Source organism: Ailuropoda melanoleuca, chromosome 16 (genome assembly GCF_002007445.2).
Source record: "Ailuropoda melanoleuca isolate Jingjing chromosome 16, ASM200744v2, whole genome shotgun sequence".
In the NCBI taxonomy this organism is placed as follows: Eukaryota; Metazoa; Chordata; class Mammalia; order Carnivora; family Ursidae; genus Ailuropoda; species Ailuropoda melanoleuca.
In genome coordinates this window covers 54,363,358-54,391,187 of record NC_048233.1, presented here as the reverse complement: position 1 = coordinate 54,391,187, position 27,830 = coordinate 54,363,358, and the positions used below count along the sequence as shown (strand labels likewise).

Below are 27,830 nucleotides of genomic sequence, written 5' to 3'. Positions count from 1 at the left end.
ACCACACTAAGATACACAGCTAACTGATGGAGCTCCCAACAGCCACTAGCTATCCCACCATCAGATAGGCAAAAATCTAAACTCATGACAACATGCGATTGATGAGGCTGTGGGAAAATAGGCATTCTCCTACACTTGTTAGAAATGCAAATCAGAGGGGAATTTGGCAATATGTGGCAAAATTACATATATGTTTATTCTTTTATACAGAAATCTTATTTAACACCGGCCAAAATATTATTAAGACTGACTCCCAAGGGTATTTATTATAACAATATTTGTAATAACAAAAGATTAAAAACAATTCAAATGTGCATCAATAAAGGGATTGAATGACAACACCATGCTAACCCCTCAAAATGTAATATTATACAACATACAAATGAATAGGAATGAAATCTATATATAATTTTGCATAAACTCAGGTTATGTTAAGTGAAAACCAAAGAACAGACCAGTACATATAGTATGCTGCCTTTCATGGAAGAGGCAGGAGGAATATAAATACACACACACACCCATATATGGAAAAGTAAATGACACATTAAATGGATAAACCCAAGTAAAAATGATTACTACAGAGGATTAAGAGGAAAAACAAGGAAGAAAATTTTCTCTGAAAATGATTCATTTCACAGTTTCATCCTCAGATTTACATTCAAACTAATAAAGGCAAAGCTTCAGGGCTGCTTGTGGCACCAGCCCCTCCAAGGATTTAGAAGGACACTCTAACAATATGTTCTCATGGTCAAATATTTTGTAAATTTCTTAAGGTAAATTATTGTTCCATTATTCTTCTTAAAGAGTGACACCAAAATAGCATAAGCTTTAGGCTCCATTAAACCTTATTAGATTATTCTCAGGCACGTACTTACAGGTAAATGGATTGAAGGGATAACGTATGAAGAAAGAGAATACTAAACCACAATTCAGAAACTCGAGTTCTAGTCCAGGATCTGCCTCTTCAACGTCTNCTTAAGGTAAATTATTGTTCCATTATTCTTCTTAAAGAGTGACACCAAAATAGCATAAGCTTTAGGCTCCATCAAACCTTATTAGATTATTCTCAGGCATGTACTTACAGGTAAATGGATTGAAGGGATAACGTATGAAGAAAGAATACTAAACCACAATTCAGAAACTCGAGTTCTAGTCCAGGATCTGCCTCTTCAACGTCCGGATAATTTTGGTCATTAAACCTCTCAGACCCTTCATTTTTTTCTCATTTGTAAAACTGAGAAATTAAAATGCAAGCAAATGGCTATGCTTTATGTGTATTTCTCGTTAATATGTTTGATGGTACTTTTATCCCCATAAGAAACTGATTTTTTTCCAAAGTAATAAACTATCAAATATCATGTACGAGGACCTGAAAAAATAACTGACCTGGGAAAGAGAGCGTCACCCTCTCTGACTGCAAAATAATACCCCATTTGTGTCCACGCAGGAAAGTAAAGGACTAATGGTTGCTTACCACTGGTTCTTCACTGATGAGAAAGCTGGTCTCTCTGCTGCTCAGGGACTGCTAACAATAACATGGGAAGACAGAACGCTGTTAATAATGCAAGTGGGGAGCATATAACTTTCAACAAAAGATCTAGGTTCTCAATACAGAAATACTAAACCTGCCATTCAGAGGACTTATGAAACACCTGAAATTGAATGCAAAACTGTGTGTATATATCTGCATCCGTGTGTGTGTTCATGCTTGTGTGTGCAGGCGCACACACGTGTGTGTGTGTGTGTGTGTGTGTGAAGAGAGAGAGAGCTTTAGAGAGAATGAGAATTTTGAAGGTAGCTTTATCAAATCATTAAAAAAAAATCAGANGAGAGAGAAAGAGCTTTAGAGAGAATGAGAATTTTGAAGGTAGCTTTATCAAATCATTAAAAAAAAATCAGAAAAGCCAGAAATAGTTATGAAGCTACTATATTATAGAGAAATAACAAAGAGTGCCACTCTTTGAATGATGCTACGTCCTGAACACGACCACAAGGGAAGGCAGAATTAATTAGCTATTTTAGACCTTTCGACATTTGTTTGGAATTATTAAATAAATACTTATTAAATTAGATAATTACGTTATTTATTAAATTATTAAATAAGGAACCACACCACCAGAATTCTTAAGGGATCTGTACTTACAACCCAAGAAAAAAGCCACACGTGGATATAAATACACAAAGAACACTTGTAATTAAAGCAGTAGCGATGCCTCCATTGCTGTATGGTGGATTTTAAATCCTCATGTTCCCTGATAAATTGCACACCACAGCACATGTTCCTGAGACCACCCCTATCACTTCTCCGTGGTCTCTAGTGACAGGCACCGTAGGGTGCTAGGGAGAGGCAGCAGTCAGCAAAAATGACCTGAAACTCATGTCTAGACTGGGAATTCACTTACCTGGTTCTTGGAAGATCACAAACAGCCATCATTATACCCAGGTGATTTTGGGCAGACCAGTTTTGAAAATAGGAGATAAAAAGTACTATCAACATTTTAAAAAATAATTCAAAGGGCATCTTGGAAATACAAAATTGCAAAATGCGCAAAAAAAAAAAACACAGTAATTTATCTGTGTTCTTAAGGCGGACAAGGAAGAGATTTTGAACACTTACTAATTTTCATATTACAATATTCAAAATAAATTCCTTGAAAAGATGAATGTCATTTATGGTATTAAAACTATACTGAAACAGTTGGAAGAACTATGGTAGGCTAAGTCTAAGAGTAAACATATGCTCAAAACACTCTTTCACTGATATGTGTTCTGCCTATGGACCTTGGATGAATTCCATTAACTCACCTGAATACATCAGATATGAGCTAATGAATATCTTGATCACTCAATTCCAAAATAGCAGTCTCTAATAATAAATTGTGCATCTGTATTTCTGCCTTTAAGATAATATATGAACCAATAATAGCTTCATTTTATGTCGACTCCTCATAACATAATTTTTTTCAATTATGGGAGAGAACAGCCAGTTATTTACTTACAAGAAGGTACAAAAAACCCATACATTAATTGTCCCAAAAGCAACCCGGCTAGTCACTTTACAATCTCTCACTGTAAAAAATATGAACTTGCTGCAAATTTCCAATCAAAGTCTGTGGGTATATCTTCAGCGTGCAAATTAAATTCACATAGGTTCTGTCATACTTTTGCTGAGTATTTCATTGTTTCATTTGTCACTGACCTTAGTCTCAGGCCAAAGGAGAATCTGTGCTGTTGTCAATGCTACATTTCCCCCTTCCATAACCATGACTTTCCTGTCTCAGGCTGCCTCTTTCCCTCACCCCAACCATTGAGGAATTGAATGAAATGGTACAAAATGGAATGAAATGAATAAATAGATGAATGAAGGAGGCAAACTCCCAGTAGCAGAAAAAACAAAAACCAAACCAAACCAAAACAAAAATGCAGGGATATTCCGGAGACCTATACGTCACCATAGAAACTAAGTGGCAATCCTGACTATTCTCAATGTGAGAAGCGATTGTTTGGAAATTGAAATTCAGGAGGGAAAAAAGTACTTCTACGCAGGATTCTTAAAACAGTATTCTTAAAGAAGTAATACTATAGCGTGATTAGGAAAGCAAGCTCTAGAATCAGCCTGGCTGGGTTTAGAAGCCCAACACCAGAATTTTATGAATATAACAATAAACTAGTTTAGATAGTCTCATTTTAGAGACTCTTCATAACCTTTTTCTTCAATTATGCAAAACTAAAACCTTTATACACATAAACTTGAGCAAGTTAAACTCTCCATGCCACAATTTCAGTACAGTGAAATTAAATATAACGCATGGGAAGCTTTCAATAAATGTTGACATTTTAAAATTAATTTTTGCTTAATTTCTAGTGATCATATCATAAATTTAATACATATATCATCCCATAAATTTTTAATTCACATGAATTCTCTGGATCTCCAAAAAAAATTTAACAATGTTCAGTGATGACCTACATCAACAGTAGATTAAAGGTAATACTCTAGAATTTAGTCCTTTAAAAGTTTAAGCAATCAAGAAAGCAGAGACCATTTGAAAGTATAAGAAAATTTTAAAATAGTGAGCTTAGAATTTCTATGTATTCTGTCCGGTAAAAGGCCCAAAGATTCATCTTAGCTGTGAACGTGCTAATGGACTAAATTGGATTATTCTGGCTATCTTTGCCTCAATCTAAAGCTTGAATGAATATTCTCTTATTAATACGTCTTTTTTAAAAAATTGACTACAATGTACATTTTGTGTTTTTATAGCATTTGAGCATTTGAGTCAATAAAAGGAAATCAAGTTGGCATTGAGGAAAAGCTAAATAAGTTGTATTCACTTATTTTTTTCCTTTTCATCTTGAAATAATTATAGATTCCTAGGAATTTGCAAAGATAGCAGAAAATCCCATGTGCCCACCATCCAGTTCCCCACAATGATTAATGCCTCACATAACTATGATACAATCTCAAAACCAGGAAACTGACGTGAGTACGTCTGTGTATAGCATTGGATTATATCACATGCATACATTCCGGTAGGAACCAGCCCAATTAACAACACAGAGCAATTCTAGCCATAAGGATCTCCTTTGTGCTACTCCTTTAAAAGTTATGTCTGTTTTCCTCCCCCAAACATCCATAACCCCTAGCAACCACTAATTTTTTCTCCTTCTCTATCATATTGTCATTTCAAGAGCTATAAAAACAGACTCATACAGTATGTGGCTTTTGAGATTTTTTTTTTTTTCATTAAGCTTGATGCCTTTGAGATCCATCCAAGCTGTGTGCGTATCAATAGCTCGTTCCTTTTACTGGTGGGTAGTAGACCATGGTAAGGCTCTGCCACAGTTGATTTAACAGTAGTCACCTACTGTAGGACATTCAGGTTGTTTCTACTCTGGGCTACTACAAATAAAGCTACTCAAAACACTTGTTCAAAGGTTTTTGTGTGATTATAAGTTTTCAAATCTGTGGGATAAACACTGGAGGGTGTGATTACTGAGTCACAGGGTAAGTGCATGTTCAGTTTTTTTAAGGAACTGCCCCACAGTTTCCTAGTGTGACTGTCCCTATTTTCTATCCCCACCAACAACGTATGAGCCCCAGTTTCTTGGCATCTCCATTGCTGTTTGGTATTGTCACTATTTTCCATTTTAGTGGTTTTCATGGGCATACTGTGATAGTTCACATTGGTCTTATTTTGCCATTCCTCAATTGCTAGTCATATCGAACATCTTTTATCTGCCAAATGTATTTATTTGCCATCAATATCCTCTTTAAGAAAATATATCGTGTTTTTTACTCATTTGGGTTGGTTGTTTTTTAATACTGCATTTTGCTGTTTCTTGATAATACCACAGATATGAATCTTTTGTCAGATACGTGATGTGCCCATGTTTTCTCCAGATCTGTGGCTTGTCTGTTTCTCTTACCAAATCTTTCCTAGAACAAAAGTTCTTAAATTTGAAAAAGTCCAAACTTATCAATTTTTCTTTAAGGATCATGCTTTTACATCATGTCTAACAACTCTCTACAAAGACCTACTTTCCAAAGGTTTTCTCCTATTTTTTTCTTCAAAAAGTTGTATCTTTATGGTTTACATTGAAATCTGTGAGCAGTGTTGAATTGATTTTTGTGTAAGGTGTGAGGTTGAAGTTAAAGTTCATAAATCTGCCTTTATACATCCAAATGCTCCAGCACCATTTGCTGAAAAGACCATTCTTTCCCCATTGAGTTGTTTTTACACACTTGTCCAAAATCATTTGGCTGTACTTGTGTGGGACTAGATCTGCAGTTTCCATTCTGCTTCATTAATCTACATGCCTCTCTCTGCAAATACCACAATATCTTGATTAAACTGCAGCTAAAGAAAAAAAAATTCCTCCCACTTTCCTTTTTCAAAACTGTTTTATCTCTTCCACTTCCTTTGCATTTTTATATAAATTTTAGAACAATTTTGTCTATGTCTATAAAAAGTCTTGCTGAGACTTCGATAGGAACTGCATTAACCCATATACCAATTTGGGCTTCCAAGTGTTCACTGATCATATATAGAAATGCAATTGATTTCTGTATGAAATTCGCTTCTTAGTTCCAGGAGGGATTTTTTGTTTTGTTTTGGTTTTAGTTTTTTGTTTTTGGAGGGGTTAGTTATTTTTTTTTTTAAGATTTTATTTATTTATTTGACAGAGAGAGAGACAGCAAGAGAGGGAACAACAGCAGGGGGAGTGGGAGAAGGAGAAGCAGGCTTCCTGCCAGGCAGGAAGCCTGATGCGGGGCTCGATCCCAGGACCCTGGGATCATGACCTGAGCCAAAGGCAGATGCTTAACGACTGAGCCACCCAAGTGCCCTGGGGTTGGTTATTTTTTTTGTTTTGTAGATTTCTTGGATTTTCTATTTAGACCACTGTGTCATCTGCAAATNGTTTTGTAGATTTATTGTTTTCTATTTAGACCACTGTGTCATCTGCAAATAGGCAGAGTTTTATTTATTCCTTTCTTATCCATGTCTTTTAGTTTCTTACCTTAATGCAAGAATTTTCAGTACTATGTTTAATAGGAGGAATAAATGAAGACATTCTTGTCATGTTTTTGACCACAGAGGAAAGCATTCAGTCTTTTACTATTTAATATGATGTGATTGTTTTATTGATGTTCTTTTTCAGGTAAGGAAGTTCCTCCCTATTCCTCGTTTTCTGATATTAGCTAGATATATAGATATGGGTGTATATATAAATGTTTTTTCCTGAAAAAATAATAAAATCATCTGATTTTTATTCTTTATCCTTTTAATATAATCAAGTACATCAACTGATTTTTGGATAATGAATGAGCCTTCCATCACTAGAATAAACTTCACTTGGTTATACTATTATATTCTTTTCATATTCTATTTGCTAGTATTTTACTAAGGATTTTTGTGTCTATGATCATGAAAAATATTAGTCTGGAGTTTTCTCTTTTTTTGGTACTATTTTTTGTTTGGTTTAGCACCAGGGTAATGCAAGCCTCTAAAATGAGTTGGGAAGTATTCATTCCTCTTCTATTTTCTGAAAAAGATTGATGTTAATTTTTCTTTAAACATTTGGTAGTTCTCCAGGGAAACCATTTGGGTCTAGAGATTTCTTTGGGGGGAAGAAATCTTTAAGTTATTCATTTTATTTCCTTAATAATTATGGGACTATTCATATTATCAATATTGAGTGGGTTGAGATAGTTTGTGATGTTTGAAGAATTCATCCATTTCATCTAAATTGTCAAATTTACATGTGTAGAATTATTCTTAGTATTCTTTTATTATCATTTTGATATCTATGGAGTCTATAGTGATATGCCTTGTTTTATTCCTGATATTATGTCTATCTCCTCTCTCCCTTGCTGGCTCTCTTTCTCTCTCTCTCCCCACTTTTTTTTGTAAGTTTAGCTAGAGGTTTATCAATTTTATTATCTTTTCAAAGAACCAGCTTTTTGTTTCAATTATTTTCTCTCACATTTTTCAATTTTCAATTCACTGATTTCTGCTCTTTATTATTTCCACCATTTTGTTTTCTCTGGGTTTATTTTGCTCTTATTTCTTGAGATGGAAGCTTATTATTGACTTGAGACTTCTTTTTACTAACAAACATTTAGTGTTACAAATTTCCCTCTCAGCATTGCTTTGGCTGCATCCCTCAAATGTTAATATGTTGTATTTTCACTTTGATTCAGTTCAATGTTGTTTTGGTTTGGTTTTGGTTTTTTCTTGAGACTTTCTTTGTCCTTCAGATTGTTCAAAAGTATGCTGTTTAGTTTCCAATTGTTGGAGCTGTTCCTGTTCTCTCTCTGTTACTGGTTTCAAGTTTGATTTTATTGTGGTCAGAGAACTCACTCTACATCATTTTGAATTATTTTAAATTTGTTAAGGTTTGTTTTATGACCCACAATATCTTGGCATATTGGCATCAACACTTGAGGTGGATGTGTATTCTGTTGTTGTTAGGTGGTATAGTCTATAAATGTCAATTATATCCTATCAGATGATGTGTTGAGTCCAACTATATCCTTGCTGGTTTCTATTTAGTTGTTCTATCTGTTGTTGAGAAAGAGGTGAAGTCTCCAGTTATAATTATAGAGTTGTGTATTACTCCCTTCCATTATATTAGTTTTTGTTTCACATATTGTGATGCTATTATTTGATGCATACAACTTTAGCATTGCTATATCTTATTGCTGAATGGACCCTTTTTATCATTATATCATGTCCCATTCTATCTATGGTACTTTTCTTTGCTCCAAAGTATACTTTATAGGATCTTAAGGTAGCACCCCTACTTTCTTTTTATTAAAAAGATATAGATATCTTCTTTTGCATAGATCTTCAGCCATAATGTATACTTTTAATCCTCTTATTGTCATGTTTTTTAGGCCACTTTTCAAATCTCTGTCTTACATCGCATGTAATTATTGATACACATTAGGGATTAATTCTTCTTTTTTATTTTTTTGTTTTCTATTTGTTTCCTCCATTTTGTGTTTCTCTGTCTTTTCATGACTTCCTTTGGGTTACTGAAACCTTACTTTATAATTCTACTTTTATTTATGAAAAAAGCTTTTGAGTGTATCTCTTCATATAGTTTTTTAAATAGCTGCTTCTATTACATTATATATACATTACTTATCACAGTCTATAGTTTACATGCTTTCTCTCTCCAGTAAAGTGTAAAATCCCTTTACATCCCAAAACTTTGTTTATAATTGTCTTATATGTTTCTCTGCATACATTGAGAACCACATCAGACATTGTTAAAATTTTTACTTCAACTGTCAAACATAATTTTGAAAACTCAAGAGGAGAAAGTCTTATTTTTATCCTTTCTGTTGTTATTTCTCTCCTTCCTCATGTTACAAAATTCTTTCTATTCTCTGTTAGAGAACTTCCTTTGGTCAATCTGTTAAGATAGATGTGGGGGTGAAAAATTTATTCAGTCTTCCTTCACTTGAGAATGTCTTGCTCATTTTTAAGGATGTTCTCACTGGCTGTAGAATTCTGGATTGGCTTTTTTCTTTTTCTTTTCTTCTCTTTCTTTTCTTTCTTTTTTTTTTTTTTCACTTGAAAAAACATGTGTACTGGTTCTTTCAGCCTCCATGGTTTCTGATGAGAAATCTACTGTCATTTTAATTACTGTTCCCTTATTGTTAAGATGTTGTTTCTCTCTCACTGCTTTCAAAATTTTCTTTTTCTTATATCTAGTTTTGTGAATTGTTGTGAATTTTTTTGGATTTATTTATTTCTGTGGTTCCCTCAATTTCTTGAATCTGTAGGTTTAGGTCTTTTGACAAATAAAAATTTCTATTCTATCTCCAAGTTCAGTGATTCTTTCTTTTATCCTTTCCGCTTAGCTGTTGAGTTTTTTTGTTTCAGTTATCCTATTTTTCAGTTTTAAACTTTCCGTTATGTTCTTCTTTAAAACTTCTTTTTTGTTGTTGTTGTTGTTGAGACTATTTTTTTGTTTGTCCAAAGAATGTTCACAAATAATCACTGAAGCATTATTATGATAGTTGCTTTATAATCCTTATCTAAATATTCTAACATCTGTGTCACCTTAGCATTAGTATCTGTCTTTTCTCATTCAAGTTGATATTCTTCTGGTTCTTCATAATACATGTGATTTTTCTCTAGAAATCTGGACTTTAGGACTTTAGAGTATTATGTTATGAGTCTAGATTTTATTTAAACCTTACATTTTATTAAGTCTCCTCTGATACTACTCTGGTGGGTTAAGTGGGATGATGTCTCACTATCTGATGCAGGTAGAAGTTCAGGTTCCCCACTCAGCCTCTGTGGACACGAGGGGGTGGTAAGGTGGTAGAAGTGTTTCTCATTAATGCTGACTGGTGTTGGGAGTTCAAACTTACCATTAGACCTTCATTGATCCCAAGCTGGGTAGAAAGGGCAAGGGTGCCTCCTCCTGTTCCCCACATGGCCTTCACTGTCAGGGAGTGGCATGGGGTGGCTTTTCTCCTAGACAGTGGTGAAACTACTGGCTCTCCTTTGGACTACCTCTGATACCAACCCAGCAGAAAAGTGTTGGGCACCTTATTACTACTGATGAGCGTGGAAGTCTAGGCCGCTTACATGGTCTCCACTGAGGATTGTGAGGGATGGACATGTTAGCATCCAGTGGGAATGAAAGTCCTGGCTCCCCTCTCAGTATTCTTTGACACAAACTCTAGGAGGAGTTGGGGCATCCTGTTATCACCACACGGGGGTTAAAGCCTAGTTTACTCACTTGAGCTCTTTTGGAGGGGATGATGGTAGGACCATGTTGTTGTTGTTGTTTTCCTCTGGTGTTTGGCTACAAAAAGAGTCACTGATTAAAAGCTTTCTGTATTACTAGGTCACCAAAAGAAAATGGGCTTTCCTTGGTGCTTTGTCTAGGCCAAGTAGCATTTCTGCACTTGCTGGCCTCTCCTGTACCCAATCTGTACTAGACAAAGTAAACAGAAAACCTAGGGAACTAACTTCAATGTTGTTCCTTGGGTCCTGAGATCACTAGACAGTTTTCTCCTTCTAACTTTCAGAGTCTTCTTGTTTTATATATAATGTCCAAGGTTTTTAGTAGTACTTAGCAGAAGGAGCAGGGAAAATTTCTTCTACTCCATCTTTCTGGAAGTAAAAGCTATAGTCACTTTTGAACTGATTAATTCAGTAATATATACATTTAATAATTCCAAACTTTATTAGGCATTCTTCAACTATGTTTCAGAGAGAGAGCTGTTTTTACTCCAAAGTACTTTATATGAAAAAAGGTAAGTCAAATGTAAAGCCTTAAAAGTCTAAGCAAAATTGTTTCAAATGAAGACCTAACCAAGGTTGAAAGCAAGGAAGCAATATCCATTGCTTTTTAAATATGCAAAGAGTTAAGGAACAGAACAAATATGACTTGATGGAATTGTTTTTCTATAATAGAAGTTTAAGTCTAAAGTGTGTGTATACGTATGTATGTATGTGTATATATATGTGTGTATATATATATGTGTATATATATATATATACACACATATATATATATATATGAAAGATACACACAGAAGCAAAGAAATGAACTGTATTAGAAGTTAACTTGAGCAATGCATATAGAGATCTGTGAGGAGCATATTATCATTATGTCAATATGAACAACATGAAAATGACAATATTCTTATTACCATTTAAATTGGACCAGTAAATCTCATATGGTAACTGTTTCTTCAGTCCACTCCAGAGACATACAAATTATTCATGTTATTTTTCACACAGTTACCTTGACTCACTTACTCATTTAATAAATATGTTCCCTGTGTCGCATTACATCACTTTAAGGTGTGGAGACTCTGCTTTATGACAGCGGTTTCCAAACTTCAGTAGCAATAAAGATCACTTGCGGTGTTATTTTTAAATCATGACTCTATAACCTTGTTCTCCAACAATACGATTAGCAGTCTAAGATTGGACCCAGGAGTTTGCATTTTTAAGAAATTTTTAATATAAGTGTTATTTACATGGTCTGTAAACTGCCCTGTAAAAATCACTGAACTAAATGATTTTCATAGTCCTCTTGGTTGTCATAGTCTATTTCTCTCAGCATCTTGGTCACAGGTTTTAAAGGAATCCCAGACCTCCTGTCAATCTTAAGTCAACCAGCTTATCCAGCCATTCTATCTGGTGGGTTGTGTTTTCCGGGGCGGGAATTTCAGTCATTCCTAAAAAAAACTATCTACTTTTAAAGAATTTTTCTTCTATCTGGGCTGGACACCCCTAACCCAATTCAAAGAATTCTACCTCTTTGAGTGCTTTTGTATCAACTAGAGCCTACCAGAAAGATCATTTTATCTGAAATATCTTTAGAATGCTTATACTCTGTATACAAGAAATTTAAATTTTTAGTATCTTTCTGCAAGTTTATATAAATAAAATAGGTCTTTAGTTAAGATTATTTTATTTTTACAACTTGTATTTAATTGTATTATTATTTCATTTAATATATGAACTTAATTTGAATTGAGTCACTCAAACTGTAGCATAGTCAACAGTAAGCACTCCTCACATACCAGTAAGACTAACATAAAAGCTGTCACATATCCCACCCGTATTACACTCTAGCAGAGTGTTAAATACTCTTCTCTTACACAGCAAGACTCAGCATATCTGAGTTTGTTTCACAGGAAGTCTCAAAATAAATCCAAACTTGTATTTGCTCCCTTATCGCATCTAGAAAGATCGAATATTAAATCTGCATGAAATATGGAATTTGCTTTCCTTACCAAAAACATGAATAGAGGACAAAATAAAAAGATTGTAGTATGAGTAAATAATGAAATACAAAGACCCAAGTATTCAGACGAAGTACATTTCTAACCTTGACTCGATTTTCTATTCTGACTTATAGGAAGCTAATACATATACGTTTAACTTACCTCATTCATTCCGAAAACATATTCTGCGTCTAGATTGGATATTCTCTCTAAATTAAATAAGAAAGGAAAAACATGTTAGAATGACCAACTGATCGGAATAGGTTAAAAGTCCACATGAGGAGAAAACAGAAATTCCAGAATCAAACTAAAAAGTTCAAAGAAAAAATACTGGAAGGAAACATCCAAGACCTTCCTGGAGCTAAGCTGTTCAAAATAGCAGCCAGTAGAAGTCAGCACCAAAAACTGTCTATAATCTAGGGGAAAAGCAAACACTGATGTGTAGGATATAATCTCACCCACTAAGAAATAAAATTAACTCTAACAAATGCAGTTATTAATCTGTAGCCACAAAACTGCAGAGAGGAAAGCATCCAAAAGGGATGTCCATTTTTACCTCTTAATTTTCACTATGTGAGATTTAATATTCTGTCAGTGTGTGTTTCCTGGAATTGAACCAAATTGTCTGCAAGGAAAGCACTGAAGGACACCACCAATTCTAAACAGGCCAAATTACTTTCCTCATACAGAGTTATCTTTGTGATAGTTACATGTTGAGTCATTTGGACTGAAATACATCTTTGAATAAGTTTCTGATACTAAAAAAAAAATTAAACGTAGAAGATTCTTATTCTCTAGTGAATCCAAGTTGGAGAAACACTGAGAAATACTTATATAAAAACATTTTTTGGAGAAAATCACAGTGGGAATGGAATAAAGGGCCATCCACAGTAACTGTACTCTTAGGAAGTGTTCATATATATCCTGAAAATATAGAAAATATAAATCTATACCATTGTATACCTTTTTCTATTTCTTCTTTCTTTCTTTTTGCTGTTCTTTCCCCTTTTTTTATTGTGTAAAATACACAACAAACTTTACCATCCAACCATTTTAAGTGTACTGTTCAAAGGTATTAAATATATTCATAATTCATAAACCATCACCACCATCCAACTCCAGAACTCTTACAGCTTGTAAAACCGAAACACAATACCCATTAACAATAACGCCTCATTCTCCTCTCCTCCAGTCCCTGGCAACCACCATTCTACTTTCTACGTACTTACTTTCTACGTTTGACTACTCTACATACTTCATAAAAGTGGAATTGCACAGAATTTGTCATTGTGTGAGTGGTTTATTTCACCTAGTATAATGTCCTCAAGGTTCGTCAGTGTTGTAGCATTTGTCCTTCCTTTTTAAGGCTGCATAACGTTCTACTGTATGTGAATACCACATTTTATTTATCCATTCATCTGTTAATGAAGACTTGGATTGTTTCCACATTTTAGCTATTATGAACAATGCTGCTATCAACACGGCTGTAAAAATATCTCTTTGAGATCCTCCTTTCAATTATCTTGAGCATATACCTAAAAGTGGAATTGCTGGATCATATGGCAATTCAATTTTCAATTTTTTGAGGAACCGCCATATTGTTTCCCACAGCAACTCTACCATTATATTCTCACCAACAGTGCATAAAGATTCGAATTACTCCACAACCTCATCAAATCCTGTTATTTTTTTGGTTTTTTGATAGTGGCCATATTAAGGGGTTTGAGGTGGTAGCTCACTTTAGTTTTGATTTCCGTTTCCCTAATGATTATGCTATTGAACATCTTTTCATGTTCTTATTGGCCATTTTTGTATCTTCTTAAGAGGAATGTACCCAAATCCTTTGCCTGTTTTTTAATCAGATTTTTTTACTGTTGAGTTTCAGGAGTTCTCTCTATATTCTGAATCAGATATATGATTTGGAAACATTTTCTCCCATTCTGTGGTTTGCCTTTTTAGTCTGTTTATAGAGTCTTTTGATGTACATTTTTTTTAATGTTCATGAGGTCATTTTGTCTATTTTTCTTTTCTTGCATGTGCATTTGGTGTCATATCCAAGAAACCACTGCCAAATCCAACATTATGAAACTGTTGCTCTCTTTTCTTCTAAGAGGCTGATAGTTTTAGGTCTTACATTTAGGTTTGATCCATTTTGAGTTAATTTTTGTATATGGTGGTAGGTAAGGGTCCAATTTCATTCTTTTGCATGTGGGTATCCAAATTTCCAAGCACCATCTGATGAAAAGACTGTCCTTTCCCCCATTGAATGGTCTTGGCACCATTGTAAAGAAGTCACTTGACCATGTATGTGAGAGTTTATTTCTGGGCTTTCTTTTCTATTCCATTGGTCTATGTCTGTCTTCATGACAGTTCCACACTGTTTTTATTACTATAGCTCTGTATTAAGTTTGGAAAACAGGAAGTGCGACTCTTCCAGTTTTATTCCTCTGCTTTAAAATTGTCTATTCAGCATCCCTTGAAAGTTCATATGAATTTGAGGATGGGTTTTCTACTTCTGCAAAAAACATCATTGGAATTTTGATAGGGACTGCACTGAATCTGTAGATCACTTTGGGTAGTATTGACCTCTTATTAACGTTAAGTCTTCCAATCTGTGAACATGGGGTATATGTTTGCATTTTTTAAATTTTTTTTCAGCAATGTTTTGTAATTTTATTTATATAAGTCTTTCAACCTTTGGTTAATTCTTAAATATCTTTTTCTTTTTTTAAGTTCTTTCATTTTAATTTCAGTTAGTTAGCATACAGTGTTGTATTAGTTTCAGGTGTACAATATAATAATTCAACAGTTCTACACATCACCCAGTGCTCATCACAACAAGCACACTCCTGGATTAAAGACCCAAATGTCAGACCCGAAACCATAAAAATCCTGGAAGGAAGTAATTTTTTTTACATTAACTGTAGCAACCTTTTTATAGATATGTCTCATTCTATAAATAGAATTATTTTCTCAATTTCCTTTTCAGGTTGTTCATTGTTAGTGTACAAAAATGCAATTGGTTTTTGCGTAGTGACTTTGTATTCTACTTTTATGACTGCATTTATAGGTTCTAACAGGTTTTTGGGGGGACTTTTTAGGGTTTTCTACATATAAGATCATATCTTCTGTGAACAGAGAGAATTTTAATTCTTCTTTTCCAATGCCATTTATTTCTTTTTCTTGCCCAAGTGGTTGGGCTAGGACTTCCAGTACTCTTTTTAATAGAATGGGTAAAAGTGGATATCCCTGGTAAATAACAATAGACATAACTCATATAAACAAAAGCTCTTTCAGGTTCCTAGTAATTGTTTAAAGTACAAAGAGGTCCTGAGGTCAAAAAGTTTGAGAAGTGCTATCTTAGGTATAAATTCAAAAGAAATACAGGCATTATGGGAATGTACAAGTATGTTCATAAAAGCATTGCTGGGAATAACTAGGAAACCAAAATTGTCTCACTATCTAGAAATAGTAAAATGGATAAATACAATTATGTGGTATTATAGCCAATAATATATATAATACCACATATTGTATCTAGTAACAAAATTGAATGAATTTCAATTACATGCAAAAAGATGGATAATTCTCCAAAGAATATTACTTAGCAAAAAAAAAAAAAAAAAAAAGGAGGGGGGCAGAAACTTCAATATTTCACTTATATAAAGATAACTATGCAAAACCAAGGATGTTACTTAGGGATGAATACTTAAAGGCAGATATTGCTTGGAGACAATTCTCCACAGGTCACTCACATTTCTGCATATCTTACAATTGAGAAACTGACTGCCCTTTGTTCTGGATTATCTTTTCAAGGATCTTGGTTGAGTGAACACCCTTGGAAGATACAGCATCTCCTTCTATAGCAAAGGGCAGGTTTGCTCACAGTCTGGGACTACTGCAGTCTCCCTCCGGAGTAAACAGAAGGCATAATTACTGACCAATACAAAAGACTCGGGTTCCTTAACATGAGACTACTCTCCTGTATTGCAACCCACCACATATGCAGGTATTTTCTGGGCCTCTTTGCTTTATTTTTGGCAACTTGGGCCCAGCAAACAGGTAGAAAATGCTGCCACTCTGGCTACTATTGATCCTGTGAGTAATAAACTGTCCTTTGTCTCTGATCCATGTGTCTTATGTCTTCCACCAGTATCCTTGAAGCTGTAATGGGATATTCTGTTAACTTTCAACTACAGTAAAATCTCAGATGTTTAACAGTTCTTGATACTAGATCATTAATATTACAATGATAATAATGTGATAATAGCTAACATTTGTTGATTCTCCATTGTCAAGAAGTTTATAGTTCTGTAAAGGAAGACCAAAACTTGAGATAAATGCTATAAACAGAGCTGGGCGGGGGAGTAGTTTAGATATGAGAAAATCAGAAAATCTGTCTGAGGCAGATATAGAGAGGGAGAGAGAGCGCTGAAAGTTGAGGGAATTCAAGCCACGTGAGAACATATAAAGGCTGTAAGGCAGGAATGGTTTTGAGGTGCTCAAAGAAGTGAAGGTCAAGCTGGAGACGAGTAGGTAAATGGTAGAAAGGCAGGACAGAACAGAGAGGCACAGAGTGGGGGACAGTTTGTGGAAGACTTTGTATACCCATATTTTCTTTTTCTAAGTAAAATAGTAAGCCATAAAAAAGATTTTTTTTTTTTTTAAGTACATTCCACGCCCAGGGTAGAGCCCAATGCAGGGCTTCAACTTGTGACCCTGAGATCAAGACCTGGACTGAGATCAAGAGTCCGATGCTTGATGCTTAACCAACTGAGCCAACCACGCACCCCCACTAAAAAGGTTTTAAGTCGTATTTACATTTACATTGTATGAAAAGCACAGGTCCCTCAGTGAAGAATGGGTTAAAAGGAAGGTGGTGGAGGGATGGAGTAAAGAGACAAATTAGGAGTTGTTGCAATAAACCAGTAAACCAGGAGGGAGGTGTGGCTGTCTGGGCTGCAGTGGGGGCACGTGTGTGTAAAGACACGTCAATGGCTTACAGACACTTACGTAAACATCTGAAACAAACTGCTGTCAAATTTCAGATGTGCAGGTTGAGGAACAAAGATTGAGGATGCTCCTAGGCTTGGGCAATTTGAGAAGATTCTATTTAATAAAATGGGTAAGATTTTAATGATGGGCAAATACAGGAGAGGCTGCCACTGGCTGCCCACAAATCTTTCTCCTCCTTCCTCTTTACTAACAAAACTCTGATCACTGGTGAAGCAACATGCTTTAGCAAAAACGAAAACAAAACAAAACAAAAAGCACAGTTCCCAGACTTCCTCACAACTTATATGCATAAACGGAAAGCTCTCAAGTATCATACAAATGGCATTAATGTCTACCACATCAGGTTTGTGCAAGCATTAAATGAGACAATGCGTGTGAAGTGGTTCATGCAGCCATTGGCACAGAGGTCAATGAATGTTAGTTACTTTTGTTGATATGGTTGTTATTATTAGGATATACTCTATTATTGATTTTCAAAACTTAAATTCTTTGACATAAATTCGAGTGTCAGAATAAAGATGAAAGAATTTCTTTTGTATTCAGATCTTTTTTGTTGCAGGGTCTGCTCTTAAACCGTTACTAGTTATGGCAAGCAAAGCAGGACAACTAAACAAACTGGCTCTAGCTGCATCACTTAACGTTTCTGAGTCAGGCTTTTTCATCTAAAAGACTAAAAACATAAGTAAAAATTATTTGAAAAATATAAAACATGGTCCAGTACCATCAGCAAAGGGTTTTACCCATGAATACTACCTAGATGAATAGCTCAAAACTGCACAATACGGCAACCATCTCTCGTTGGATTTTCGAATGAGAAAAAAAACCAATCTAGCAAACTCTTATAATGAGTACATAAAAAATAGGATTCCAATGTCTTTCAATGTATGGTACTTGCATGATGACTTAGGGGAGGCTTTTATTTTCTTGAGCACAAAAACAGTCACTATGCAGAAGGACTGTTCCAAGTACAAAGGAAAGAAGTGCAAGCCTTAAGTGAGGATTAGAGAGTATATTAGAATTCTGGTTTTTAGAAGAGAGTTGAAAAAATGTAAGCACTAACCCTTCCTTCCCCTTAGTATTTTTGCTGCATTTAACATAAAACAACTCACTGGGGAAAAAAAAAAAGTTTTCAAATCGCTGTCAGAGCTGGATGCAATGTGTTTATTTGAAAATGTGGAAAAGGGAGAACACAGTTCCTCCAGGTTATCTCCTACCCCTACTAATTCTCTCTTACCCTTTTCCCTTTCAACTTGCTGCTTCCTTTCCTTAGAACTAACAACGGTCTTCTTCTTTGGCTCACTACTGCTCGTTTTTCACCCTGTATCCATTCTGACATCCTCCTTTTCAGTGCTGGCCTGAAACTTCTTCATCTGACCCCTATGTTAGCCTCCTAGCTGCTCCCGTACCACCCGGAAGGGAGCCCTCTCTGGGTACCCAGCCCGATTATAGCACCCTCCATGAGAGGGCAAGCCCCCTGAGAGCCGGGTGGGACACACTTTGCAAACTGTCTCCTTTTCTGAAAAGCAGAAAGATGAGAAAAAACAGATGTATTTCCTCACACACTGTGCTCCGTCTCACAGAGTGCTCACTAGCTCTCTCGCTGACACACACATGCACAATTAGATGCTTGCACATGCCACAGACGCAAACTGTCACACTCACTCACAAAGTATGAAGTTGTCATAACTACACATAGTCACCAAACCCCTGTCAAAACATTTCTGAGGCAAGACTTGAAGCCAACAACTCTAAGTCAGCCTCTTGTCATTCCTCCAGCATCCTCTAAAATCAATGGAAAGAATTATACTCTTCCTATGGGCTAGAAACCAGAGATATGAAGGGTTTAATACCAAATGTTATGGAGAATCATAAAATACAAGCGAAAGTAAAGCCAGCCCAGAGACCGAGCTTTGAGTTTTCTCTGAAAGCACATTGCTAAGAATACACACTCCAACAAACCCTGAGCCCAAAAATAGCCCTTGCATTTACCAAATGATCTTCTCAGTTTACACCTCTTCCAGCAGCACAAAACAAATGCATGCAATCAAATATTCACATTCCTAAAGGAGGGGTGATTTGGTTAAATACAATGCTTAACGCAGTTGTAAAGATTCAAGCAACTTTACATTCAACTTTAGTAGTGTCTTTTCCAATGTTAAGCCCTTAAAACTGTCTTTTGCCAAGTCGAATGTGTCATAAATCAACCAAAGAATTAATATTTCAAATCACAACTTCCTTACAATGTCAACCAGTCAAAAGTTCAATTTCAGCAACATTGACATTTTACTACCCATATTTGTTTACATAACTATTTAAATATTGTTACGCTTGGGGTGATTGTGCAGCACAGTTGGGTAAATGACCAACTCGTTTCTGCTCAGGTCATGTTCTCAGGGTCCTGAGACTGAGCCCTGCATTGGGCTCCAGGCTCAGTACAGAGTCTGCTTGAGATTTTCTCTCCCTCTCCTTGGCCCCTTTCACTCATTCTCTGTCTCTCTGAAAAGTAAATAAATAAATCTTTAACTATATAAAGATACATATATATCTTTATATATATATGCACATATATATAGTTATATTTTGCCTTTATGATTCATTTAAAAAATTATTAGATAGTGGGAAAAGAGCTAACTGAAGAAGATTGATTAATTATGTGTTCCATTTTGAAGAAAATAAACTAAGAAAAAGTAACAAATCCTAGAAATACCTCATTAACTATTATATCTAGAAGGTAAAATGTTAGCATTCTCTAAGAAAAAAAAACTCAACACACGTAAATCAATCATTAACTTTCTCCTATTTACTCTTCAAAGGTGATTGAGGAAATATGTAATATACAAGATCCAGGCTTACCTGTATCAGTAAATTTACTGGAAGAAATCCGTTTACATTTTAAAACACAGAAATGAAAATAGCTCCTAAAAACTGATGCTGTGGAACCCAGTCATTTTCAGCCTTCTTCAACAAACACTTTTTTAATACTGTGTCATTAAACTCCAGGAAGAAACATATATTTAGAATATTTAGAATGGCTTCGGAAAATCCATTGGATTGTTGATGTTAAAAAATACACCCTCGTTTTAATGCATTTTTCATACAACGGGTCTCAGTGATGGGCAGTAAAACCAACAGAGCAAAATAACTGACATATCAAAAAACATGAAGAAAACTGAGAGTCATCTGAGGGGCCAGGACCACCCTACTCCTTAGGCCTTGCTCTCACTAATGCTGCACTCCTCCACTGCTTGGATGCTGGCTCCATGAACAAAACCGGAAACAGGAACTTGGACTGGATGCAGTCCTCAGACCCAACCATCACATATATGGTACTCCACATCAATATCCTTTTCTCCTGCCTCCACCCGAAACAGAGGCAAAGCTTTAATCACATTAAGAGGGAATACAGAGAAGTTACAATGGTCTTTGCCAAGTAAAGGGAAAACAAATTAGTTTGGGAGAAGTTCTAAAAGTCTTCCTGAGATGGACTTAAGCTACAGTCTGACCTCGTGGCTAAAGTAATACTAATTTGAGTATACATTCTAGAAAGCATAATTATCCTGAGGCTACATTAGATCATGCTTCTAACATCTGAAAGAGAATAATGGTTAATCTCTGTAATGCCATATTGATACATTTGTTCTTCGTTATGCACAGAAAGTTGCATATTCCACATTTTCCTCTCCTCTCTTCCTTCAATGAAAAATATATTTCTGTACCTTCTCATAGCTTTATTTCAGAAGGACTAATAATAAAGACTTACTGAATGTTTTAAGTGAAAAAAAGATCTCTTAAGACCTTCGGATCACTGAAATTACAACTGAAAGTAATTCTCAGCAAAGCAGGAAACCATTAAGTAAGTATAGAAAGGGACTTTCAACTTTATACATCTAAAAATCATTTCACTTTGCACAATGAACCAATCGTTTTCACTAACAAATTTTTTGCATCATTTAGCAGAGCCATTAGTCAAAGCTTAAAGTTTTCAATAGTTTTATTTCCTTCTACCTTAAATTGTTTTTTGATTTAAAGAACGTGGAATTGCTTTTATGCTGACACCATGAAGAACATGGAAAGACAACTCACAGAATGTGAAAAAATATGTGCAAATAGTACATACAGTATAAATAAAGAACTCTTACAATGCAATAATAAAGACAAACAATTTCATTTTTAAAATGAGCGAAAGACTTAAGTAGGCATTTCACCAAAGAAGATACATGAATGGCCAATAAGCAGTGGGAAAGATACTTGATGGGAAATCGCTGGGAAAATGCAAATCAAAACCACAGAGATACCACTTCACAACCACTAGATGGCTATAAATAAAAAAAAAAAAATGACAATAACAAATGTTAGTAAGAATGTGGAGACATTACAACCTTTACATATTGTTGGTAGGAATATAAAATGGAAAACAGTTTGACAGTTTCTCAAAATGGTCAATATGAAGCTAACATATGATCAAATAATTCCAGTCCTAGGTATGTACCCAAGAGATATGAAAACATGTGTTCATGCAAAAACTTGTACATGAATTTAAGAACAGCATTATCTGTGGTGACGGAAAAAAAAAATGTAACAACCCAAATGTCCACCAACTGATGACTGGATAAAATGTGGTATATCTATAACGATGGACTATTACAACGCAATAAAAAGGAAGGATGCAAAGTACACAGATGAACTTCAGAAACATTATGGTAAGAGAGAGAAGACAGTTACAAAAGACTCCATAGTGTATGAGTCTCTTTATAGGAAGTGTCCGGAATAGGTACATCTGGAGAGTAAATAGATTAGTAACTGCCTAGAGCTATGTGTAGGGAATGGGGGGATGGGGAGAACAGGTAAGGCTTCTATTTGGGGTGATGACTGCAAAACTCTGTAAAAGCACGGAATTGTACACTTTTTACGGTAGCTAAATTACATTTCATAAAGCTGTTAAGAAAGGACAGGCGGATGCAATAACGCATTCTATTTCTTGGTGCCTCTGAAGACTGAATAGCAAGACTACTTGGTGTTTTATCACTTAAAAAACTGTTTCCATGTTCAAAGTCTAATACCAAACAAAACATGAAAAGAGAGTGTCACTGAGGAAAGTGAGTGTCATTGAGAGTCCTGGAGATAGTCCCAGAAAAATACGTGCATTCTTAGGCATATGGGTGTGCTAAAACAGATCCACAGAACGTGGGTCTGTGCAACCGCTTTAGCAAACAATGAACAGATATTTCTCAGCGGAACTGAAGATTCAATGAAAGCCAGTAAAACAGCAGCGTTTCCAGGTGCACAGAATCTCAAGCTGATCGACCTTAGGGTCTGCCTCTCGCATAATTACCAAGGCTCTCAAAGCTTGATCAGTAATCGGCCAATGAAGAGAGGCAAAAGAACTCAAGGGCTAGCTCCCTACACAGGGGACCGCTGTCACGCACCCTAAGCGGCGGCTCCGCGTGGGAGTCTGAGGCCCGAGCGCCTCAGCTCACGCGGTCCGCGCGCTCGCCTCGCCTCCCTGCATTATTCCACCGCTCCGCGGCGCACCTTGGAGCAAGGAGGGCGGTCTCGGAACCGCCAGGGTCGCAGGACGCAGGTCCCCGGCTAGCGCTAGCAGCAGAGGAAATCACGGTCCGCCGACACCCAGCCACCCGCCGGGGCAGGGACTGCTCATCTTGCAGCCCCAGGCTCGCGCAGGGCACGCCACCCGGAGAACGTCCCCGGGATCCAGGCCGCAGGGCCGCCAACGTCCCTCCGAGTCCCCGCGCGCCCAGCCCAGCCCTCCCCCGCGCCCCTGAGTCCGCCGGCTCCTACCTTCCTCCTGCACCATTTCCAGGACGTCTGGGTCGCCCATCTTCGCCAGCTCGTTAATGGCACTGACCGAGGGGTGGCAGATGGGCCACTGCGACTGGAGGTGAGGTCTGTGGTAGACGCTGAACCGAATCGTGGGCCGCCGGCTTTGCTGCCCAGACACCCAGTTGGTCAAGTTTTCGTCCGCCTTCACTCTGAGGCCCTCGTTCTTCTCGGTGTCCACCAGCCTCGGGTGCTTCAGCCAGTTGGGCTTCTCCTCCAGCTGGCACTTACTCTTGACCTGCTTCTCGCCCTTGGCCGGGCGCTTCACCTCACTCTCCCGGTGGGACTCCTGGGTGCCCTCCCAGTACCTTTCCCGGACCTTCCCGGGCTCCAGGACGCCCTCCCTCCGCAACTCCTCCCTTGGCTCGCTGATACTCTCGGCCTGGCCGGACTGCCCCTCCGCTTCCACTGCGTCCCTCTCTCCCCGCCCCTCTCCGCCCCTCTCTCCCTCAGGGGCCGCCCTCTCCCCGCCCCTCGGCTCGGCTGGCTCCCAGCCCGCCTGCCCCTCTCTGCTCCCGCCGCCCGAGCCTGTCGGCCTCGGCTCCTCCGCCTCCTCAGGGCCCGCCGCCTCCGGGACCCCCACGGGCCCCGCCACCTCCCGGCTTTCCTGGCCGTTCAGCCGCTTCAACAGGTCTTGCTGGTCCCCTTCCACCCGGTTGGCCCACACCCAAGACAGTTGGTCCTCCCCGGCTGCCTCCTCCCATCTCTCCGATCCCTCCTCCTCCGGTCCCCGCCGACTGGCCTGGTCCTCTTCCATCTGCCTAGCCCTCCGCCTTCCGCGGGTGGCACTCGGAGGGAACCCCCTCCCAGTTGAGGAGTTATTTTTTGTCGGCTGAGGAAAAGCCCCCCTTCCTTAAGGGGCCCCTGCCTTAAGGACGGCGGGTGGGCGGGTCTGCGAGGATCCCACAGCCCCTCCCTCCCGCTTCTGCCACCTGCCGCGCGGGTCTTAAGATTTCTCCCGGCGGGGCCTCCTTCCTGAGGGCTAAACCGGATCTCCCTGTAATACAGCTGGGGACAAGTCAGACATTTTTTACCTGAGCTTGAATTCAGTGCCCCTTAAATGTTGGACGGCATCGGGCGAGTTTCTAGAAGCTTCGGTTGCCGCATCTTTAAAATAAGAACAACAGCACCCACCTCCCCGGGTATTGTGAGGAATATAGAGCGGTAGCATAATGTACTGAAATTTAGCTGCTCTCTGAACTCAGCCATTTTACACTGAGCCCTGCGCCACATCAAAGTGTCCCTTAGGAGAGTAAATGGTCCCACTCTTCACAGGCTCCTCTGAACTGGCTCTATGTGGTTGAGACCCTATCAACTGCCAGCTCCCCAATCATTGGGAGATAAGAATTACCGTCTAAGGGGGGAAAATAGAGGAGTGACGGTGAATGGAGGGTGCGGTAGTGGTCTGAGCTGAAGGCCTTGATGGTGCTGAAAAGGGAGTGACTGAGTTTGGGCAGGGATAGGGTGATTTAAGAATAAGGAGATGACCAGAAAAGACTCGACCTTTCTTCATTTTTATGCTACTCTTTTTTTTTTTTTCTATTGACATTTTGGAACTGAGAATTAGCCTTTACAGGTGAGGAAACAGGCCTAGAAGGAAATATTTTGATGAAGGTCATGGTTCACTGTGAGACTGAAAATCTTTTTTTTTCTTCTTCTTTTCTTTTCTTTTCCTTTTCTTCTCTCTTCATTTTCTTTTTCTTTCTTCTTTTCTTCCTTTCTTTTCTTTTCTTTTCTTTTCTTTCCTTTTCTTTTTTTTTTAAAGATTTTATTTATTTATTTGACAGAGAGACAGACATCCAGCGAGAGAGGGAACACAAGCAGGGAGAGTGGGAGAGGAAGAAGCAGGCTCCCAGTGGAGGAGCCTGATGTGGGGTTCGATTCCACGACTCTGGGATCACCCCTGAGCCAAAGGCAGCCGCTTAAGGACTGAGCTGCCCAGGCGCCCCACCTTTCTTTCCTTTTCTATACCATGCTATATGTTCCCTATTTAAACTTCTAGGAACGACGTCAGTTCTGGTCAAGTGATTTGAGACTAGAGGCAATTCCTTACTTGATGCATTTTTGGAATTGTGTTTGAAATATGAATGTACATAAGTTAAGCAATAGTCTTAAATGTGATCATAATAAATCACTGGTTATGATAGGAGTGTTTAGTTTTTGCCTCTTGATTATTAATCATTGTTTGATTCCAGTAAGCTGTGGAACAGCATGATGTATTTCTTGTCCTTCCGGTATACCAGTACTCTGCTAGGTGCTGTGGATATGTGATTAAACAGATGACTACTATCTTTGTTTTCATAGATTAAATAAAAATAAATGTAATAGTTATTTTTTATAATTTTATAAAATTATGTTTTATATTTCTTGATTCTGTACCATATTTGAAGTGACACATGTGAGAAGACATTTCATATTGATGATTTTGCACAAAAGTAAATGGAATTTTTGATGGTGTATTTGCTGATATTTTATCAATTTCTTGTGAGCTTCGTTAACAAAAATATGAAGGCTCCTTTTGTTTCTTTGATAAAGGTCTTTATCTGACCCACCACTCATTTAGCCCTTGGAAATTTTCTCTGTATCCTTATCACTGAAATATTTTATATTGCTTCTCCGTTTATAATTTTAGGATCTGTTCATTTCCTCCATTGCTACATCCTGCATCTTTCCACAGAATCATCAACCACACATTTCCAGAATTTTGTTCTGAATAATGAATACATGTTTTTTTAATGTAATTGAATACACAGTTAAGTATTGGATTAGGATCAAAAAGTCGTCCAAAAAAAAACCAAAACTTTCCTTTTTAGCACTCCAAATGAGTTCTGCCTTTGTTTCAAGATTATTTGGTCTTTGCTTCAATGTTACTACAATCATCTGGTAGTGCCTTTAAAAAAAATAAATAAGACCTTTTGTTGATGGGGATTAAGGAATGTACTTGTCGTGATGATTAAAATGAAAATTTAGGGGTGCTTGGCTGGTTCAGTCAGTAGAGCAGTTGACTCTTGATCTCAGGGTCATGAGTTCGAGCCTCACATGGGACATGGAGGTCACTAAAAATAAAAAATAAAAATAAATAAAAAACTTAAAAAATATTTGCCTTTTGTTTCCTAGACTAAGGGTGGTATGCAAAAGTATTTAAATAATAATAGAAACACAGCTGTAAAGATATATATGGCGATACTTTGAAAATTAAACTGTTAACTGGCAGGTTGAAATAATTGTTTGCCAACTTATAAGTAAAAGTATGAATTTGCTCTTGGAAAACACTTTAGTAGAAGTGTCAGTATAAAATGTGTGAAAGCTTGAGCTGTATGGAAGTTAAACGTATACACTTGAGCAACACGTGCATATGAGTAATTTTTTATTCTAACAAACTGATTGAATAGCTGGATCTAACTCTGAAGAGGACAAGTTCATGAGCTAGACTCTGGAGGCCAGAAAAGGCCTTAGGAAGTCATCTGATGAATTTTCCACTCTTCTGGCATCTAAAGAAAGAATATGGCACCTCCAGCCCATGTTCTGGATCAGTCTGCTTTCTCAATTTTTCTACATATTAAGACTTTATCCCCTAGAATAAGTTTCCTCCTTTGGGGCTATTAGGCATTTATTATTTTTTAACCCCCAAAATTTCACTGATTCCATGTTCAGTTGACCCTCGAACAATGCTAGGGTTAGGGGCATCAACCCTCACACAGTCAGAAATCTGCATATACCTTTTGACTCCCCCAAAACTTAACTACCAAGAGCCTACTGTTGACCAGAAGCCTTAACAAGGACATAAACAATCAATTAACACATATTTTGTATGTTATGTGTATTATACTGTATTTTTACAATAAAGTAAGCTAGAGAAAAGAAAATATTAATATCATAAGGAAGAGAAAATGCATTTACTATTTTTATCAAAAATGACCGTGCATAGTGGATCAAACCGGTGGGGTTCAAGGATCAGCTGTATTTTTAACATCACTACTACAATCCTCATACAAAAGCATGCTCTAAGGTGTGGAGCTTTGAATCAGGAGTCAAAAGACCTACGTTCCATCCTTGTCTCTGTTCCTTAATAAGTTGAACAGCCAATGACCTTGAACTGATGACTTTGCTTCTTTGAGCCACAGGTCCCCCATCTGTGAATATTAAAGCTCTTACCTGTTCTGCCCAACTCCCAAAGTTGTTGTGAAAGTCAAACACACGACATGCCTGGAAGGAGTTTGGAAACAATAAAAATGTAACAAACCTGAGAAAGTTCTGTTGACTAGCAGAAGTGATGTTACAGATTTGCCAGTAGGCAGGGACAAGAGTCCTGGGTGTTGCCTTCCCCCACAAAATGCTGCTTCGGCTGTCTCCACAGAACGTGCAGGCACTTTCTGACAACATAAAGATTCCTCACTCACTGCTCCTTGGTTTTAGAGGAGGGGCCTCATCTGTAGCTGCAGAACTTAACCTCTTTGAATCTTGATTTCTTTTATCTTTCTTTTTTTTTTTTTTTTTAAGGTCCTGGACTTTTACAATGAGCCCTAGTCCTGTTTACTAGCACCTTCATCACAACCTATCATCTTGCATTCTTCCCGCTCCTAGAAAAATCTCACTGCACAGGCTGGCTTCTGGAACATTGTGATCATCAAAATGATTTAATACTTAGCACTCAACACGCATGCTTGTAAATGCCTGCGATGCCATGTCAACTCTGCCTTGTTAC

The 27,830-nt window shown here is 37.4% G+C and overlaps 1 protein-coding gene across 1 annotated transcript in view; it reads right to left on the bottom strand.

The window, feature by feature from the left end:
• The window catches only part of ANO5 (anoctamin 5), a 109,085-nt gene extending 85,158 nt beyond the window's left edge, over positions 1 to 23,927 (bottom strand). The window contains exons 1-3 of the mRNA XM_034644800.1: positions 23,087 to 23,927; positions 12,434 to 12,480; positions 1,475 to 1,525 (exon numbers count right to left, since the gene is read on the bottom strand). Coding sequence (XP_034500691.1) covers positions 1,475 to 1,525; positions 12,434 to 12,480; positions 23,087 to 23,882 — 894 coding nt within the window. The 5' untranslated portion in view covers positions 23,883 to 23,927. The remainder of the gene's footprint in view (positions 1 to 1,474; positions 1,526 to 12,433; positions 12,481 to 23,086) is intronic.
• Between the last annotated feature and the right edge of the window lie 3,903 nt (positions 23,928 to 27,830).